This window comes from Pelecanus crispus, chromosome 1, assembly GCF_030463565.1.
Source record: "Pelecanus crispus isolate bPelCri1 chromosome 1, bPelCri1.pri, whole genome shotgun sequence".
Taxonomy (NCBI): Eukaryota; Metazoa; Chordata; class Aves; order Pelecaniformes; family Pelecanidae; genus Pelecanus; species Pelecanus crispus.
Genome location: NC_134643.1, coordinates 106,844,709 through 106,865,665, shown reverse-complemented (window position 1 = coordinate 106,865,665; position 20,957 = coordinate 106,844,709). Strand labels below are relative to the sequence as shown.

The following is a 20,957-nucleotide window of genomic DNA, read 5'->3' as shown; positions in this document are numbered from 1 at the left end:
TAACTTTCAACCAACTGCTCCTTAAATATCTAGAGCAGTCTAGCTCATTGGAAAGTGTAACAAATGTATGCAATTTAAAAAAAAAAAAAACAGCTTGGCAAAAGAGATATCATTTTATTACAGTATACAGTGCTATTTCCATTGGAAAATGGACAAACAAATTCTAAATGAAACTAACAGAAAAACAAAAATCTCTAAGATGTAAAGACCATCAATGAACATATTTAAGTTAAAAAAACAAACCATGGCTTATTGTATATTTGAAGTTTTATTGATGGGAATGCAAATATAACCACTGCATATCACAAAAACAATTCATAACATTTCATTAAAAGCAGTTCCTTAAAAACATCTGCAATCATCTATAACAAATACACTGAGTATTTGAATCTTTGTATCTTAAATCAAAATATTTCTCTAGAAGCCTATTGTAGATGGTTACTAAAAACCCAACATCAAACTTTACAATAATAAAAAAAAAAAAAGCAGAAATACCTAAAAATGGGCACCTAAAATCTGTAGGTATCTCATGCAGCTGTATTTCAGGAAGTGCTGATTATTCTTTCTCAGGAAAATAAAATATTCCCATTTGGTCAAAAGGTGTCCCCCCAAAAAACTGAGGGGCATTTCCTGATGGCCAATTATCACCTAAAACTCAAATGAATGCAGATGTTTATTGTTGACACAAATCTTTTTTTAAAATATGCTCTCCAGTCACAAGATTCAATTTAATTCATCAATGTGTATACCTGAGGTGCTATGTTGTCTACACTCACTTTTCCTGGAAGAGATACTAAAAGGAAACAAGTCAACACAGTATATTTTAGCTGAACTCTTCATTTTCTTTAAATCATTCTTCCTTCCCAAGGAACTTGTACACCTACTGACAACGTTTGTAAAACAATGCCGTACATCTTTTATTTATCTCTCATGTCTTCATTGCTTGGATCTGATCTGTTAATAAAAAGAAACAGCTAGTCTTAACACAAGATGAATTCTTGCTGTATTTTTTCTTTTTTGGTGCAGTTAGAAGAATGGGGGATAATGCAGTTAGAGTTGATTTCAACTTGCTCTGTCTTCCACTTCTGAAATTCCTCCACAGCCAAGTTGTTTCCCCCAAATGTTGCCAATTAAACAGGAAGACTCTTCCACATAATTCAATTATTCTCTCTTTTGGGCTTACAAGTTAATTTTGATAAGAATAAGGCCTGGAAGTTACTTCATGAAGTATGCAATTCCTTGTACACATTTCAGCTTCCACATAACAGAAAATGAAGTAACTCCCCAACAGCAAAGGATTTAAAGTTTGTTTTTAAATAACTCACATGAAAATTTCTTTGCTCTCAGTAGCCACACTTCTCCATTGCCATTTCTCAATTCACTTCAAACATTTCCTTAGCATAAATGTACTGCATCCTCAGTACAAAATGTGGAAATCAGCATAATTTCCCCCACTAATAGGAAACATGAGCTGGGTTTAGGCTGTTGTGAGACAGCTTAGTTTTACCCTATTGATGATGTGTTGTTGCAATAGTAACCCCATTACAAAATAGGGAAATACACAAACTCAGCCTTCACTAGGGAAAAAAAGGCAAAACCTTCTGCCCTTGCCAACCCAAATCTGTGAACTACCTGTAATGGGTCTGCAAAAGGTAACTAAGGAAAGCATGGCTGTTGACAAGGGGAACTGTGTATTCATTAACCAGGTGTCATTTCCCCCACCGAATTTTATGGCATCCACAGGCTGCGATTTATGGACCGCTATATTTCCATCTAGTGCTCTAAGAATGAGGAGGGGAATCGTAGTAAAAATTTGTTCTTGAAATATCAAAGTCTTCATCTATTAAAAGTATAACTGCGAAACTGCACGTGCTTAGGCAACAATACAGTTTAAACCCAACCCCTCTTAAGCTTTTCAGGGCACTGAGCCAGGGAGTTAAAAGAAATTCTTTTGGATAAAGCCCATCCCTGAAGAATTTCAGCTCAGGAAATTAAGAAGTTTAACAATCCATGAGAAGCAAATAGCTATGAAGAGCTATGTAAGTGAGTGGCAGCAGAAGCTCCTGCTTACTGTGCTTAAAAGTCTACATATACAACTTAAATATTGTGTCAGAAAATATTCAGACAAGCATTTGAGATCCTTTTAAGTAGCTTGAAGCTGCATACAAAAACATCAACTCAAAATTTGGATTGAAGCTTAGAAGGTTCCTCAAAGACAAGCAGAGGCCCTGAAAATCACAGGAAAATATTACTAAATCAGAAGTATGCCTGAAATTAGGAAAAAGTATGTGACTGGAATCTGCCTCTATGATAATCAGATACAGCAGTGAAGGAAACTGAGTAGCAAGATGCTGGTTCCCCATCTCAGAACTCTTTTAGATGGTGGAGGATGCATCACTGGTCCTCTGTAGAGCAGCAAATCTCTTTGTAAAGACTATTTTGGCTAGTATCCCTTCCTCTGAAAACACGACCAAATATTTTTGTATTCTGTAATAACACAGTAAAATAAATCATCTCTTTCTAATTAGCAGTAAGGATTCTAAGTAGAAAGGACAGTCCGGTATCCATAGATAAATGGCAATATGTTAAATCAGGGACAATGCCGGATATTATTTAGCTGCATTTTGAAGGAAATGAGTTTAGTGGCACTGACTCTGGAGCATCGCTGACATCTAGCGGCTGCCAGCGCACAGAACATGCCAGTACAGAGACACCGTCTTGCAGATTCAGATTATACTACACTACCTAATACACTCATGCAATGTAAATTAGGGAGCTAAAATTAGAATCAGTCTACTAAAACGATACCACACTTCACTATTCTATACATTTAGCAGTACACAGGAGGACGAAACATACAACAGAAGGATATACAGCATCCATACCAAGTTTGTAATTAAAAACATGTATGGAATACATCATCTAAGCTGACTCTGATATTTTCTATGTAGTTATGAGTGTCTGCATATGCTATGATCGTTATAATGTAAGCTGTTCTTATTTTGGCTCTACATTAAATAACTGAAGTTGAATAATCAAAACTAGTGTATTTGTCTGTGTACTTTGCTTATTTTTCTAGCCTGCTTATTCACCATTTCCTGATACATAACATTAAGTTATGTAAAACTGGGACAGGACAGTAAGAATAAATTAAAGAACAAACTGAACTACCACAATAATAAATTGAAGTGCAGGCACTGGTATTATTATTGTTTACAACAACGTGTTACCCTGTTTGCAAGAGTATGCATTAATATTTCATAGTACACACTTTTGTCAGAGAAACTGACATGATCTTTCATGTACCTTAAGGAGGTAAATGAAAGGCAAATATGAGATACAGCATCAGTACTCACTGTGTAATTTGATCTGACAGCAGAAGTGGACAGAAAGAAAAAAAAGGAAATAATAAAGGAAAAAACCTTACAAAATGAAAAGTTTAACAGAATGAAAATAGAGCAAGCGAATTACTTATGATATACCTTGGAGCCAATCCACACCTTCTTGTAATCCTTCTCCTTTAAGAGCATCACTGGCACTGAAAGAAAACAAAGCAAATTATGAAAACATTGTAAAAATACCAGTTTTAGCGGAGTCGTCACTATACTCATAATTTACAGAATTGCAAAAGTAGCATCAAGTACAGTTTACTTAAGTTTTCTTCACATGGAGAAGGCTGCTTCTCAAATGATATACTCTAGAGTACGTTCCCAATATGGAAACACCATTTCAAGATGTGATCTATTTTAATTCCAGTTTCAAGGCAGAGAAATAACATGAGGGGCTCCCACACAAGACAGCCACATTGTTCTGTGGTGCCTGGTGCCTCCACTTAGGTAGCACTCTTCCTGGATTATGCTATAAAAGATGTTTACTACCTACAACAACAGCAATGAGTCATAGAATCATTTAGGTTGGAAAAGACCTAAGACCTTTAAGATCGTCGAGTCCAACCGTCCTCCCACGCAGTTCCTATGCACAGCGAGAATGCTGGAGTACTGGAGGAAGAAAGCATAGTGTATACGCACTTCATTGACGCAGCAACCCTAAGCGTGTCGGTTAAGATATGTTAATATTAAGCTACACTGAGAACAGTGTAAATCTACCTTTTGAGTCACAGGGGTATAACTGTTTAAAGGCCCCTCATTCTTCAGCTTATGAAAACTAGCACAGCAGTGAATCTGGACTGTTACTGTGGTTAGCTATAAAATTATCTTCCAAGGAGCTTGGGAATTCATCAGTGTAATTTCTGAGACAAAAAGCAGTGACCCCAAAACACCACCCAGGTAATCAAGGTTAATATTAAAGGGCCTAAAATGAAAATTGTAGTTTTCTATTTATAGTATCTGAGGACGTTAATAAGACAAAAATCTAACTTCTATAAAACACTTCAGATAAAAGGAGAGGTTTTTTACCTTGTGAACACTGGCACAAAATCCTTCTATTTATATGAAAGCTGACATCCTTCAGAAAGAAGAGACACTAGCTCCTACAACTAAAAATCCCCTCAAACATTACACGATAACAAAGAATACGGTGTCCCTTTGAATTAACATGAGAACAGTTTACTAAATGGCCTTTCAACAGTAGTTTACTAAAGCATCTGCAGAGTGGAAGATGACAACTCTAAAGGTTTTATTGTTGATATTCTGAAACCTGCACGACAAACTAGCAGCAGCACTCTCATAACAATTCTACTCAATTTCCCAGCAAAAAATAATAGCAGCTGTTCTTCTGACAAGAACACTGCTTTCTGATTTCACTAGAAGTCCTCCATTTCGTTATTTAGGTAACAGTTCTACTGTGAAAATTTTCAAGACATAGTCTACATGAATGCATTGTGTGTTTAAAACAAGTTTCATAGCAAGTATTGTAATATTACTACTGTTTCCACATGTGGCAGCACAGCATTTTATCTAGTTGATTTAATTTACGTTATATAATACTGAGTGGCATAGTTAGAGCTAAAATATGAATGTACAAAGTAATACCAGTAAAAGGGTAGAAAAAGGGGAAATTTACCAGATATGCCACGGCTTGTCTTTAATGTTTTCTAATGACAGTAACTGAGATACTTTCACAGATGATACTGCATCCCTGAGGTCCATCTTGTTAGCAAAGAAGAGAATAGGCAGTCGACGGTGCTTAATATCTAGGCATGAGCAGAAATAGAGCTATCATGACATTATGCAACACTTAACTCATCTCTACATGTAATAAGCTACAAACAATACAGGAAGATATTTTGCTCACCTGTAACTGCAATTCTCTGAAGGTTGTATCCTACCAAGATGCACACTGTTGGGTCACATAGCCTCTGATGCATGCTTCAAGAATGCTCACAAACTTTCTGGCAGGCTTTGGGATCTTCCACCCCCTCCCCCTACCTTATACATATATTTAAAGCTGTAGGTATAAATTGCTGGTGAAACTGAAGAACAGTAGGTCAGACAACTGCCTACAAATACTACACATCTCTGCTTAGTGAGGACTGGATGTGTAAAATGGACAGAAAAATTATTTCTGTTTATTCATAACCTCACAACAATAGTTGCATAAGGGTAGTCTGAATTATCCTTTCGCATCCTGGAGAGCATCCATGACTTCATAAAATAGGGAAAAAAATGCACGTCTGGACATCCTTTATCCTACCTTCACTCGAAGGACTTCGTTTCCAGCTCTTCTCAGCTAGCAGTAACAACTACAGACCAAACCAAGTACACTGGCAATTTCTGGCACACTTACACATTCAAAAGCATAAGCCTCGCTGATCATCACAAAAGACTAGAGAGTCATTGGAAGGACACAAAGGATACTCTCTTCAACCTGACAGATGCGAAACTGCCACAAAATTGCCAGCACCAAGACTAACTGTAAGAATTTTTCACATTATTTAAACAAAGGATAAATTACAGGATTAGACAAAATCTAAATTTGAGTCTATCAATCAGTTCTTGATGGGAAAAGAATTTAATACCACCCCCACCCCCCGCCCTGAAAACTGCTATACAGCCTCTTTTTAATATAGTAAAAAGAAAAGGTTATTTCACATAGGAAACAAGCTAAGGATTTATTTGGAAACTTCAAACATAAGCCAGCTGCCCCTGCTGCGGGGGGTTGGAGGGGAACAAAAAAGCAAAAAACCCAACAAACTGTCAATGCTGAAGTGTTTTGAACCTTCCTAATTATGTTCTTTTCAAGCCCCCTACTGAATCTTTCCACAAAATCAGTGGAGATAACTCTATCCATACTCAGAGATCATGAGTGCTGACCAAAACACCGACAATTTTCACAACTATTACCCTATCTGGAACTATTTTTTCCCTCTGATATCCTCTAACACAATCAAAGACCTCAAAATACAAGCACAGAGTATCGTTAAATCTGTTTTGATTCCATAGTTGAGCAGCTTTTGTGTCTCCCAACTGAAACTTCTACATTAATCTACAGTATAATTAAATGACCCCTGGTGCCCACAGGTTGCAGCTTATGGATAAATTAAACCCACAGAAATTAGCTGACATCACATATGCAAATAATCAAGTTAATCAAGGAATTTTCAGTGTTTTTTTAAAGCAATTAAAAAGGGGCAGAACCTACCCACATAGACTCATAAATGTACACTTAAAGATGTTTGCTAAATAAAGTGGTGGTCACAGAAATTTGTATTATTTTCCTACCTTATGACATTGTTTCCTACTATGCAGTATTTCCCCCGACACTTTTTACAGTTATTAATGGAGTGTTAACATTTTCTAGTTGAAAGTAGTTATGAGTTAACATATTAAAAAAACCCCAGACACTAGATATGTATGATGTGTAATTTTATACAAAGAATTTCAAATTTACAGGAATTTCAGTTTATTTTAGAAGCATGCGCTGGAGGTCAAGTGACCCAAGAGTCAATATCTAGAACAAGTAATCTACAGACTATCATCTTGCAAAATGCTGAAGAATGAAGTTTGATTAAAAAAAAAAAAAAAACCAGTAACAGTGATCATTAAACAAGCTGTTATTTGTAGAGTACATTGTCCACTTATGTAAGTAAAAATAATTTATAGTTCTGATTCACAAACCAGTCCCAGCTAGTACAACTTCTCACTCCATTAATGCTTCACAGTACACATTCCCTTTCACCTGACAACCTCAGGGAAAGTCTGGCAAAAAGAGAGGCAATTGTTTTACTGAAGGATTGCTTAGATTTTCAGAGACAGGAATTGATTCAAGGTTTTTACCCTGCATCCATTTAAACCTTAAGTAAACATGTAAATTTAAACCACTCCGGGAGGTTCACTGAGGCAGAAGCATAGATGGGGAGAAAGTAGGGTATGCAGGAAGAAAAGCCGAACAGTAATACAAATAAAAATATTGATATAGTCAAACAGTTAAATATTGATTCAGTTTACAGCTGCTTTTATCAAACTTTACTACTAGAAGAACTTTTTATTCTCTTTGGTTCTCTTAGATGTGACCTATCAAAATCTGAAATCATAAAACAGGAACACTGTTGCTGCATTTGAGCTTAGCTGCTCCGAGGCAGAAAACTGCCCTTTCCTGGTTACCGGGAATGTACTAGGTGGCCATGGTCTTTCAGAACTAGAAGACACAAATACATCAACAACTGAACAGCACTGACCTGCTAGATCAGCATTAACCACCTATTAATGCCTAAATGAAAAGCCCCACCTAAGCCTGCATCTCCTCAGTCTTAACATTTTCACTCTTCTGCCTTCTAATAACCCAGTAACTTATTACAGCCGTCTTTACCTGCCACTCTTGGTCCTATGTGGTTTCCATTTCAGCAACAGAATCGCCTTTTACCACTGTGGTTAATACCTGCTTTGGTACAAAGTTCCCTGGCCTCCATGTAACCCACCTGCAGCCTTTGGTTCACCTCATCCTCCCCTTTGACCTTTGCAAGACTGTCTTTTCAGTGTCTGCATTTGAAGTGGCCCATACCCTTGAACATGAAATTAAGAGGGCCCAGTCAGCTCACACACACTCATCTACGGCATCTTTGTTGATGAATTAATGTATTATATGCAGTCTTCATGGAAAATAAAATCATAGTAACATAATTGCCCCTATCACATACTACTTTTCTTGGTTAGAAATGTAAGTCAGCATCTCCTTTCTTACTTTCAAGCATTGTAACCCCTCAACTTAAGGCTCTACCAGCTTAATGTAGAATAAGTAAGAAAGTAGAGGATTATTTCATTTTTAAATTTCATGCATATAGTTTTATAATCTGGCTAGTCAGAGCAACAACCTAAAGTGCTGAAAGTCAAAATTGCATATTGCTTACAAAAACATTCCAGTAATGTTGGCTATACGGAAAGGCGAAAAAGCAAAGAATTGACCGATCTCAGAACTTAATTTAAAAAGTGTAGCCTCATATAAAAAAAACAAACCAATCAAACAAAAACCCTAAAATCAACTCCCCCCGATCACGAATCCTCTCATACTCTCTTCCATCCCATGCATCCTTTTATAGGCAATTGAAACTGACTGGTATAATTATCCCTCCTTATTTTTGGCTAAAGCATAGTAATAATAATAATTAAAAAAAAAAAAGATAATGAAGATGAAAAAAAGAAATTAAAAGTTACATTAAAGTAATTAGCTGTCTTTATGGAACAATCCAGACAGGGAGATACTTTTTTGTATGTTTGTCATCACATACAGGCTCTCCAGCTTCCAAAGGGTCAAAGTCTACTCTTCCTCAGAACAATGCAACTTTTGATCTATATTGATTAATAAAAGACCAATCCAACTCAGTGTAGCCAACTGAAGTATAATCAGTTTGTAAATGTGCATAAGTATAAAAAAAACCCCAAAACTTACTGAAGACTATTATTGTTCTCGTATTCATCAATGGCTGAAGTATTTGCAAAGCACTCAGAATGCAGAATGTGTCAGATAAGGACTTTTCTTAAGACAACATAGCAAATACAGAGACAGAAGGGGAAAAAAGCCTCCTCACCTGGATGATTCAGAAGGGTGTCAAGTTCTTCTTTGGCCACAACCATTCTTAATTTGTCACTGCTATCAATGACAAAAATAATGGCTTGGCCTTCTCTGCATAACATAAAAAGAGGCAAATTACAGGTTCTCTTAAACTGTGATTAAGAAAAGGCTTCAGAAGAAACACCAAAAAAGAGCAAACAAACGTGATTTTTGTCCTCTAATTTTTGTCACTGTTATTTACCATTAACATTTGAATGCAGTCTTATTTCTAAAATTAAATCTTTTGACAACCTGTATAATTTTTTGACACATGAGGTTGTTAGTTGTGTGACTCATACAAGGTTCAGTCCACACAGACTCTTGAGAAAAGCTTGATTTCACTACTGAGGCTGAAAAATGAACTCTGAAAATGTAACCAACTGCTGTTCTGACAGTGTGGTCAGACAGACAAAACCTCAAGACAGGTTTTTGTAGAAATGCTTTATTTCCTGCACTAGAACGAGTTTATTTAGAGAAAGGTCAATTACCTTTTTAGAAAAAACTGTGTCCCCACAGCTGTTTAACAACTAGGCATATGCAGATTAATTTGACTTTTACAAAAGTCAGCATAAACAGGAACTTTCTTTTGTTTTGAATAACAGGTAAAAACTTTCAACTCTTTCAGATCATTAAGACATTGTGCTGGCATTATGACCACAGTCATAACATATATACAACTATTCAACTCATTATATCAGGGTATTACTAGTATTTTATGACTTGATGTTCCATTTACTGAAATTTATTTGAAAGCAAAATAAAGTCTGACCAATTCAGATGAACAGTTATAAACACCCACTAAAAAGTATTTTTAATTTACATTTTAATATTTTATATTTGTTTAATATTTTATATTTAACATTTTTATATTCACCACTTCATGTTACATTTCTCAGAGACACTATTACAGATACATTCTTCACCCCCCAGCACCATCTACCTTCATATTTTGATAAGAAACAGTCCTAGACCTACTGAAAAACAGAAATAATGTGCCCAGCCTAAGACTGTATGAGAAGGTCCATTCTCTTCTGGAGTACAGAAGAACTTTAACAGCAAATAAAGCTTCTGCATATTAGCTGAAAATGCCTAAGTAATTTTTATGAGCATACAGTCTTTTTCTAGAGGAATCAGAGCCTAGCATGTATTTACTACCAAAAAATAACTTCACAAACAAGTAACAGTAATAGGGATACAACATGAGTTTACATATATGTAAGACAAGCATACTTTGAGGACATCCTAGATGATAGTTTCAAGCCGAACACAAGAAAAGCACAAGCTTCAAGTACTCTGAAACAACTACTTAGACACTTGATCAGATTTGATTGCCATTTTGCAATTCTTGCAAAATTAAAACTTGCTTAACTTTATAAACTGAGCAACACATTATTATATTACTCTTAGAAGTTAATCTTAAATATGTGACTACTGCACTGGATCAGCAACAGAGGTGGATACAAGTGCACATTTCAATGTCAGCATTACCTAAGAAACTCCCTTACTGTTAAGATGAAAAAAGCTGTCTATGTCACACAAGGGATAAGTTACTGCATTAAATACAGCAGTCAGAAAAATTATGTGCTTATGAAGCACTTGGCTAATATTTTGAGAGCAGCCTAAGGGCATCAGTTACTGAAATCCAAAAGATTTGGGAGACGTATATCTAACACTCTTGAACAATGAAGATCTCCTACCCACGCAACAAGTTTTCAAATTGCTAACACATTTTGCACAGAAAGGAGATGAAGTGTTAATCCTCAATTAAAGAATACTTTAATCTCTACCACATTAAATATTAACATTTAACCAATATTATAATCTTCAGAATTTCTCCAAGCTGTTTCTGTGTGGTTTACTACTGTTCACCTTATTTAGATCAGCATCAGGTATTACAGAATAACAATGAGACAACATAAATGCAGACTCAAGTTTCATTAGAAGCTAGAAAAACAGAAAATGGTGCCTATTACCAATAAGGCAACACCACAGTGTTATAAAGTACAGTGACTATCCTGCTTTGCTTAATAAGTAACATCTAAGAATACTTGGTCAAGTTCTTAGTTACATGTGCCTCATTCTCTGAGGTCAATTTCCCTCACATCTAAAAATCTCAGCCATCAGCCAATATCTTTTGGGTCTTAAGTCACTTACCTACAGAAGAACAGGAAAATAGGAAACCTAACTCATCTTGGTGCTTTCTTACAGGATTGGTTTTCAGATTTCAACATTTAAATCCCATCTCTAGTATGCTCCCTCAATCTTTGAGTCAACAAGATGTCCCCAAAAGCATGCTGATTAACAGCACATAAAAATTTTCATTTTTTAGAACAGAAAAAAAAGTTGTATTTATCCAGAATGACCTTCTGTCAAACACCAGGTGTAAGTCTTCTCTGAATCATTTCTAACCACTAGATATTATCATACATCTGTTTAAATAACATACATGACAGCTAATATGAACAGCAATGCTTTAAAATAAACGATGGGCTTACTTGTAGTAATGTTCCCAGAGGTTTCTGTATCTCCCTTGACCTGACATATCAAACACTGTGAAAGACAAACTGCAAAGAAAAGAAGTGTATGAGGCACAGAAACAAAGAACAAAACCTAAATCCAAACTATTTTCTTTGCTACCCTGACAGAAAAAAGCCAGATCAACTTGAATGCTAATCAACTGAGAAATTTTCCCAAAGGAACTCTGGTTCTCTATCTGCCTTCAAACTATCCTACCCAGTTTTGCAGTCTTATTATAGAAGTATTTAACAATGGAAAACATGTTTGTTTATTCTCTGAATAAAAGAACTAAACCAGTTATAAAAAGTTATATCAAATACAAAGTAAGCTCTCATTCAGCCTCTCTTTTTATCATGTTAGTATCAAATATTGCTTATAATGTTGAGTAAATGAAATTCAGATAAGCCATGACTTAAAATCCACAGTCTGTCTTAAATTCTGTCCCTAGACAGGCACCAATAACATCCAAAGGCTTCTGTATGCAAAATAAAAGGGTTTAAAAAAAAAAAAATCCACCTTTGGGGGTGGGGGAAGAAAGGGAAGTGTCACATTCTGGTAATAACAGGTGACCAAGCTACAATAGGCAGTCTTCACAACTTTGAGATTTCACCCAAAACACGAAATACAGCAAGTCAGCTTAAGCAACATTACAAAAAATTCTGATCCATTCCTGAAATGTCTACAGAGGCAACACTGTCTTCAGTACTAAGTTTTCCTGGTTTGGGTAGTCCCGAATAGCTCCCCAAGTGAAGGCCACACCAAAATGAGGAGGTTTAGAAAAGGAAGCTCTCCAAACATCCTTTCCACTCTATATCCAGACATCATCTGATTCTAAACTAGTTGCTCTGCCATGTATAAAGTTATTAGCAACGCCCAAACAATGTTTTGATTGTAATATTAGATTAATGAGGTTTTGGGGTGGGTTGTGGGTTTGTTTGGGTTTTTTTTGTTTTTTTAATCCTTCTACATGGTGTATTTGCAGATCATCTCTCCTACTACAGGTCAGGATAAAGGAAAGCAACATAAATTGATTTACATTCTCACACAGCCAAACCCCAAACCTGTCCTATGTGCTTTACTGATACAGAATACAGTTGTTGAGCCTCCTATAAACAATATGAAACCTGTCAGTCCCACACCAGCTCAAGGAATAAACAATTCTCTTGCAGGTCTCTCATCCGGTGGGGCATGCTGCTTGGTTTGAAGACTAACTGCACCCGTTAAAAATACGCTGTGAAGGCTACAGAATAATAAAATAATACCTAATGTTACATCCTTGAAGTACCTTTGCCTCAACATTCCTTTTCCAAATCGTAGCCTTCATTCAACTACTGATTTCTTCCTCTTTTTCCTGACCTTTGCCCCTGCCATCTTTACATTGCTAACACTGTAGCCACCATTTTTCATTTAATGAGATTAGACTGCAATCTCTTCAGAGTCCCTCCAGTGAGAGTGCTTAACGGAATATAGGTTATCATCTAAGCAACTGTCTCTCCTCAAGTCTGTAACAGTGCCCTGTTTTGAAATTCTTAACAGACAGAAATCAGATGCTTATACACACCATTGCAAAAAACTTTTTCTTTTGTTTTTAAACACATACATAGTTTTTATAGCAGCACAAAACATACATATTCTAACACTGTCAGTCCTGGATCACGATTAGGACTCCTGGGTACTACAACATCTCTGCAAACTGCATGTCATTATACCACTACATATTATACTCAGTTACACCCAACGGAAAGAGGTAATTAAGTCCAATTATTGTATATTAATTACTACTGCTAAATGGAGAAAATGAGAGAAACTACTACCTCGATGTCTTGAATTTCTCTATACTGAATCCTATTGTTGGAACGATGTCCTGAGTTTGAGCCTTTAAAGGAAAGAAAGTTCAAATTTTACAATCGAGTTAGAAAATGTAAATAATGAAATATATTTGAAACATTAATACATTACAGATCTATTTTTCCCCAAACTGTGCCATACAAAAGCTTTCTACAAATCCAGATACTTTGTATTAAAAAAATTCCCAGAAATGTACAGTAATTCAAAATCAAAGTTTTGTTTTCTAGGAAATCCAGTGAACATTATTGGACAAGAGCACTGAAGACATTTTAGCCTCAAGAGTGAGATTTCACCCTTTACATTAGTCTGCGTGTACATGTATGTGTGGATATTACCTATGAAATAAATAGGAGATAGGTTAACATGGAAAATAACAGCTTGACGATTATGACTGAGGTCAAAGTTGATAATATTTGTGCACTTTGGAAATCACAATGTCAACACAAACAAGTCTGCACAATATCCCAAGCCTCTTAGATAAAAGAGGATATACTTCTATCAAGATACTAGATTGGCCATACTCCCAACTTGTACCCACAGGATGGAGTAGCCCATTGACATTCAGAATTATACAGCAGACATTACCCAATGGCCTAACCATAGTTCTAGTCAAACTACTAGACTACTGGAAGAAATTACCATTTGCCACAGAGGAATGGCCAAAACATAAAGCATTATTAATAGATCTGTCTGATAATCAGGTTTACTGCAGAGCTAGCCAAGGAACCTATCAGCTAAGTTGCTAGAACAGAATAGCACCTTTAAGAAGCATCCATATCGAGCAGGGAGAAAGGTCACATTCCTTAGATTACAGAGTTGTCTGAGAAAGTGACATGCAATCCTTTTACAGACCTTCTAAGGCCCCTTATTAAAAAACACTATCTGTAAGCAGTTGACTCCTCACATACAACTGAAGCAAGCTTAGCTTGTTCACCTGCAGCTTCACTATGAAAATGGCATTCCACCATTGCAAACAGTTTTGTCAACAGTTCCTGTCGCCAAGGGAAAATTTGTGCAGAGTAGAAGAGGTGTTATTTCTTTAACATTTATTTCAGATGTATTTATCAGGCCCAGAAGAAACAACTGCAAACAGATGGAGAAACACTCGTATTTGCCAGACACCTAATATATTGCTCCTAGGGTAAAGCAGCAGTTCTTCTTAAGAAGACTGGGTTGATCCAGAGCTCAGAATCACCTGTCCATCTGAACTTACTAAAAATAAACAATTTCATCCAGTCTGATCTAATGACATTTGTTGCACATTAGAGAATTGGTCATGTCTTGCAAGGATAGGACTTAGACGAGTTGCATGCAAAGCTACCCTCCTAAAGCATCACATTAAATGAAAACATTCAGAATTAAATTCTCATTACACAATTTACAGTAAAGCAAACAAATTCTATTTATTCTACTTGTGTAATTCCCTTGGGACCTTCTCTAATACCTATTATTGTAATAAATCTTGAAGTCTGTGTTCAACTCTAGTTAGGAATCCTTTACTGCTTAAGGCATGACATAAAACCCCTGCTACAATAAAGGTCTCAAAAATTACATAAATATATAATTTGCCTCGTACAAATTGTAGCATTTCCCCCAAATGACTGGCAGCAGAGAGTAAGCAGTTTATAGTCTCTGTTTATAAATCTATTTAATTTTCAGCAGAAGACTAATTGCCAGGAATGGAAGAGTAGCAGACTCTTTACCGGGTTACATTTTTTTAAACAATATCCAGTGGTACTCTTCAGGAAAAGTTCAATGGAAATTAAAAAACAAAAGCTGTGTCCTGATGTAAACAGGAAAAAAAAAAAAATCAAAATCACAGTTTCCCAGATGCATATAACCAAGATGCACAAGCCTCTGGCTTTAAACTTGCCTACCAAAATTCATCTATTTCTATTCCATAAACGTACCTAGAAACAAGGTAATCCTACTTAAAATTTTACTCAGAATACTATGCACTCTTAGTGGCCTGAAACACTTTTCACTGGATGAATAAACTGCAAGTATAAATGCTACTTATTTTGAAAGCTATTCTGCTTTAAAAATGCTGAAGTCACCATTAAATGTGCATCTTCATGTTATTTCCTATTTTATTATTTATTAGATACATATTATTTCCCAGGAAGACATTAAAATAAACATGATCAATGTAGACAAGTACAAGTTGTATAACAACTGTATTAATCCCAAATGTTCGACACATCACTCGTAACTGCAATCCTATAGCAATTATTTAAGTGACTTAAGAAAACTGTTTCAGATCTTGATTTCAGCCATCATAAACCCTTCCTTATTGGGTGATCTTAGAAAAAACACACGACATTAACAGTGTTGTTTTGGGAAATGTTTTCATAATATGCACATGGACGCTTACGTTTAGTTTCAGTTAGTTGGAAACTCTTAAAATATATTTGTTCCACTGTACTAAATCAAAAAGCTCTTCACATTTTTTCCGTGGTCACATTAGTATAACAGCACACAAAAACAGTTTAAACAAACATCAACTCTGCAGTAAAAACATCAACAGTGAACTAAGTAGGCTACTCACATTTGAAGGTTTAAGTTTATTTATGATCGTTGTTTTGCCGCTATTGTCCAAGCCAAGGCACAAAACGTGAACCTCCTTTTTCTTCAGCCCAAGCCATCCTGCGAGCTTGTCAAACAATCCCATAATTCTTACCTCAAATACACAGGGATCACCTGTTGTTCAGAAAATCAGAGAAGGAAATAGCTGTTGGAGAACCATGACATGTACAGCAGTGCAAGTATAGTAGGTGGGCATGTGGCTAAGCAGCCCTTAAATTTTCAAAAGGACGGTGTGAATAAGACACTATACAAACACTGTCACAGCAGGTTTGCTTGGTATACTAAGCAAATGGAGTGTAAGCTGATTATAGTGAAGAGGCCTTGATACAAAAGTAGATTGGCCGTTTATAGCCCTGTCCATATAACGCAGTGTCCTTGATTCACTGTGGGTAGCAATATTGCCATCATTCTGAGCAGTCCAAACAGGAGCACAGCTGCAATGCCTCCTTACCTTCCACCAAACTGGAAAAAAAAAGGAAGACCATTGCATTTTACTTCAAGTTGTCAGTAGTCCAGTCAGTCATCATAATTTAGAAAACAAAGCAAAACAGTATTTCCCTTCATCAGCACCTGCTATGTAATTTACTGAACCCTGAAGTAAATAAAGTACCCTCTGTCAATTCAGTTCAAACTCTAATTGTAACAGGCTTTGCCGATACTAACATGTATAAATTAGGAACTCATTCTCTACAAATAGAAACTGATTATAATAGATCCAACAGACATGAAGCCAGACACTATAACACTGACCCACACATCAGGTAGATGCCAAACTCCTACTCCTGCCCAGACACTGATTGAAGTTACCTGGCAGTAGCATATTCAAAGGACTTTACATCACGTCTTCCCTTGCAGTACCTGGCTGTACATACTTTGCAAAGAAGGTAACCTTCGTCTATCCTGAATGAATTCCACTAAGAATAATTTCAGCAATCAGACAGCTGAAATATTTGTGATGCATTCAATAATAAAGCATTTCATTAATGCCGGATGAATTTTGTGGAGTGCCAAAGGCTGTTTTTTCTCTTAATAAAGAAAAAACACACAGCACTGGACAACTCGGATTGCAATCTTAATTACCACAGAAAATCATGGTGGGAGAAGGAAGAGGAAAAAACATCAGTGAGAAGTATTTGGTCTCACTTCTTCACCAACTGACTACAAAATGATGATTAACGGCATTTTAATAGAAATAATTTTAGAATCTTTGAATTTAATAAAGTCGCGTAAGCCATCACCTTTGTTTCCAGTATGATTCTTTTTTTAATACAGATGCTTTTTAAAGCTTTATCTAGTGCATTTTGATTCAAGGCTGGTAGCGATCTACAGAGTGGCTATGCGTGTAACAGCCACACACAGTTGTCACCAGATTAAACAAGTCATAGCAATTCCCTCAAAGAAAAAAAAAAAATCATGATTTTTCTTCTAACTCCCTTTGGTTCATGCCCCACTCCTTTTTTAATATACATATAACTCTGAAAGCAAATTAAGGCTTACTGTTTATTATCAAATTAATTTGACAAAACCCTGCTCCAAAACACATTACTTTCTAGTCCAATCAAGAGCCTTATTCTAGATGATAAGGTCCAAAAAAATACCTTGCAGGTACTCTTAAGATGGAAAAGGAAAAAACGCAAGCACTTAAAAAAGATACTTCTGGGGTTTTACTTTTAAATCCAAAAGCCTAAATACACGTTCTTTGACAACAGTTCCTAGAAACATTTTAATCATAGCCATTTTTTCTGGCAGTTTTTCATAACAGTTGGCAAAGTAATTATTTAAGAATACAATGGGAAAAACGTACACTTGACTTTGTGCCCTGCCCCTTTTCTCCCATTCTTTTTCCCAGCTGTGAAGAGTTACAGCAGTTGCAGCTAGCACAGGTTCCTTTTTTTTGCCAGCTGATATTTAGCCTACAGTGCTACACAGCATATGTTAGACATGTAGAGTTTGGTCCAGGAACTTGTTATCAAACTCCATAAACCTGTACCAAAAACTGTAAGCCTGTCTTGAGGCATCAGTGATTAACGCTTGTTGTGACTGACCAGGCTGAGAAACTCCTGAAGATAAACCAGTCACGTAGAGCATTTAGAGAGGCAGTGCCTTGCTGCTAGGAAGCCGAGCCCGGAGAGCCGCACAGCTCCGCAGACACTCCCCGGAGGGATGCCCGGGAGGGCACAGCCGCCTCTCTCCGCTGGCTGCTCAGCAAGACGTGGCAACCCCGCTACTCCAATTGCCAGCTCGCTGAGCTGAAAGCGACGATGCACAGACTGCTATACACGTCGTGGGCTTGAGGCCTGCGGAGGTCCCTTCCAAACTAAACGACGCTAAAAGTCCTTTTAATTGACGTGGATTACTCAAACGTAAATGCTGAGATACCAAGGCTGCCCAAGCAGCCCACAAGAGGCCCTTTCAGATTAGTACCACTTAAAACTCTGGCTAGCGTTTCTTTTTCCCTTTTTATTTTTTTTTGCAGGCCCCCCGACTCCCACCACACTCGGGGTGAGCGGGCGAAGAGCCAGGGCCCGGCACGTCCCCAGCAGCGCCTGGGGCCACAGCCGGGAAGCCCTTGGGATCGCGGCCGGGCTGCTTGGCGCTGCCAGGAGGACAGGACTACCCCTTCCCGCCGCCCAGCCCCCCTCAGCAGCCCCCCCTCAGCCGAGTCACCCCCCCCAGCACCGGGCGCTCCTGCCCCGAGGCCCCGAGCCGCCCCGGCCAGGGCCGCCCCCAGCAACAGGCAGCGGGTGCGAGTCCCCTGGCCCAGGGTGGGACGGGGCAGGGCCGGTGGGGCAGGGCTCCCCGCCCACGCTAACGCCATCCCCCACAGGAGACCGGGACGGGACGGGACGGGGCCCAGGCGTGGCCCCGCGGCCCCAGCTCCCCGCGGCCGCCGCACAGACCTCGACCCGCCAGACGTCGGCCGGGCCCAGCCGCCGCCGCCGCTGCCGCCGCCCGCGCCGTTGCCGAGGAAACCGTCGCCCCGCCCCCGCCAATCCCGTCCCCGGCGAGGGCGCGCCCCGCCTCCCGCGCCCCCCCTCACCCCCGCAGCAGTCCCGCCCCTTCCGGCCAACTCGCGAGGCCGGCCCAGGCCACGCCCACCGTGCCGCCCCAACGGCCGCTGAGGGCGGCTGGGCGCGCAGGGCCGGGGAGCCGGGGCCGGGCCGGGCATGGCCTCGGCCCAGGGCTGCCGCCGGGGCAAGCGGGCCGCAACCGGACCACCTCGTCATCTCCGGCAGCTTGGCGTGTTGCTGTGTCGGCTGCGCCCGGGCCTCTGTCGCGTACAGCGGGCAGTCGTCGCAGGCTGATCACACGGAGGAGCCGCGGCCGTTTCACCCTCTGCGTCCAGCGCCTGTGTGATTTTTTTTCCCCACCCCTGCGCCTCTGCCTTTCGAGCACAGCTGCAACAGGAGCACTCGGATAAATCCTCTTGGGAATTACGATTATTGTAGGAAGAAAAGCCTAATGAAAAACACCCCCAGAGGTGTCCACAGCACCTCCTGTTCCTAAGCAGGCAGTTTGGTGGAGTGCAACGTTCAGGGAAAATCACTTGTTACTTAGGTAACTACAGCAACCAGGGTTTGGGAAGGAGGCAGCGTGTTTAGGCGAGACACAGCATCTAGAAATACACTTCGGTAATTTTCTGCGGTGTAGCACAGCCAAGGCACACTGGTTCTAGGTCTGTACACAAAATTACTTAAATCACTTAAAATGAGCTCCAAACAGGAGCAGAAATAAACTAAACCACAGTCTCTTTTCTACCACATACTTAGCTGCCAAAATTGTTCTCACTTCTGTAAAAGCGAGTGCTGTGATTTCCTATGCTGCTGCACTTACCAAAGGCTCCTAAAAAGACTTTTTAACTGGAAGAATAGCGTGAGTTTTCCTCACTCTCTCACCTCTGTTGAGGTATTCATAGGATGTAAAAGATGGTTCATACACCACTCCCGGTGTTCAGCTCGATACCCTACGCTGCAGACCGTAATGAGACCCTGCATGGTCAAGCAGAAGTTGAGGTAGGAAAGAGCTCAGCACCCTGTCCCATACTCATCCCTCACAGACTGGCAGCGCAAGCCAACTAGCTGAAGCAACTCGGTCCCTTACGCTCCCCTCACTACAGTCTGATATTTCTGTAATTCCAGATCTTATGCATAGTTTTGGGTTTGCCCTTCACTTTTAAACAGAAGGTAAGCAATGAGTGAGAGGGGTGGAGCGCACGGTTCTGCTTCTGCTTCCCAAAAGGAGGTTGTGCTGCTCCTTGGCTTGAAGAAGCAATTTTCCTTCTCAGAGCTACACTCCTCATTATAAAAAAACCCTCATCTAGTTTCACCTGTACTAGATGAACACTGCTTTCAGTCTACTGTCTCAACTTCTGCCCAGGGGACAGGAGTGAGAGCAGTAGAAGTACCTGTTTGATAGCGATGTGGACAGTTCTTTTTGCTGAAAATCCCAAGTTGGAAGCTCCCAGTTATAATGCACGTCACATTAAACTTCAAAGATTAAAAATATGACAAACATTTTGTCTGTTGTTTGACTTTTCTAATTCTCATTGTTGCTTTCATTATTATTAAAGGTTTGAGATAAATTGCAATCATGATTTCATGATCTCCCTACAGCCAGAAGGGTTCTGACTAAAAGACGAGTTTCCTTCATAGTGACGTTATGAGCCGTTGAAGGAAAACCAAGTAGCATAAATCTTACAGGGAAATTCTGGGTTGAAGCACTTTCTAAAAGCTAATCAGGTTGTGCGTAAGTCTGTGTTAGGGGAGGGTGTTGCCTCCTACTGTTTATACTGAAATCAGTCCATATCTAAGAACTAGTTCTAAACTCAGTGAAGAACAAAGAATGGCAAAGGCATTTCTCTAACCAGATCTAAAATGAAATATTCATTCTTCATTATATACACTATGTTAAACCTGACAGTCCTTAGGGAGAAAGCTCTTCCCATGTAAAATATGCAGGATGTAATGGACTGTGGACATCTGACATTCATTTCCTATTAA

General features: G+C 38.8%; 1 protein-coding gene across 2 annotated transcripts; it reads right to left on the bottom strand.

Moving 5' to 3' along the window:
- Window positions 1-621: 621 nt before the first annotated feature.
- ARL6 (ARF like GTPase 6) lies at window positions 622-16,042 on the bottom strand. Of its 2 annotated transcripts, XM_075718977.1 has the most exons (8): window positions 15,920-16,042; window positions 13,338-13,399; window positions 11,502-11,570; window positions 8,984-9,078; window positions 5,023-5,152; window positions 3,483-3,538; window positions 3,357-3,369; window positions 622-954 (listed from the first exon to the last, which is right to left on the bottom strand). In XM_075718977.1, exons 1-8 carry the CDS (start codon window positions 16,040-16,042, stop codon window positions 918-920), a joined length of 585 nt encoding a protein of 194 aa, XP_075575092.1. In that variant the 3' UTR covers window positions 622-917. The 2 variants fall into 2 exon arrangements, with proteins under 2 accessions (XP_075575092.1, XP_075575087.1); XM_075718972.1 differs by lacking the exon at window positions 3,357-3,369 and having other exon boundaries at window positions 911-954.
- Between the last annotated feature and the right edge of the window lie 4,915 nt (window positions 16,043-20,957).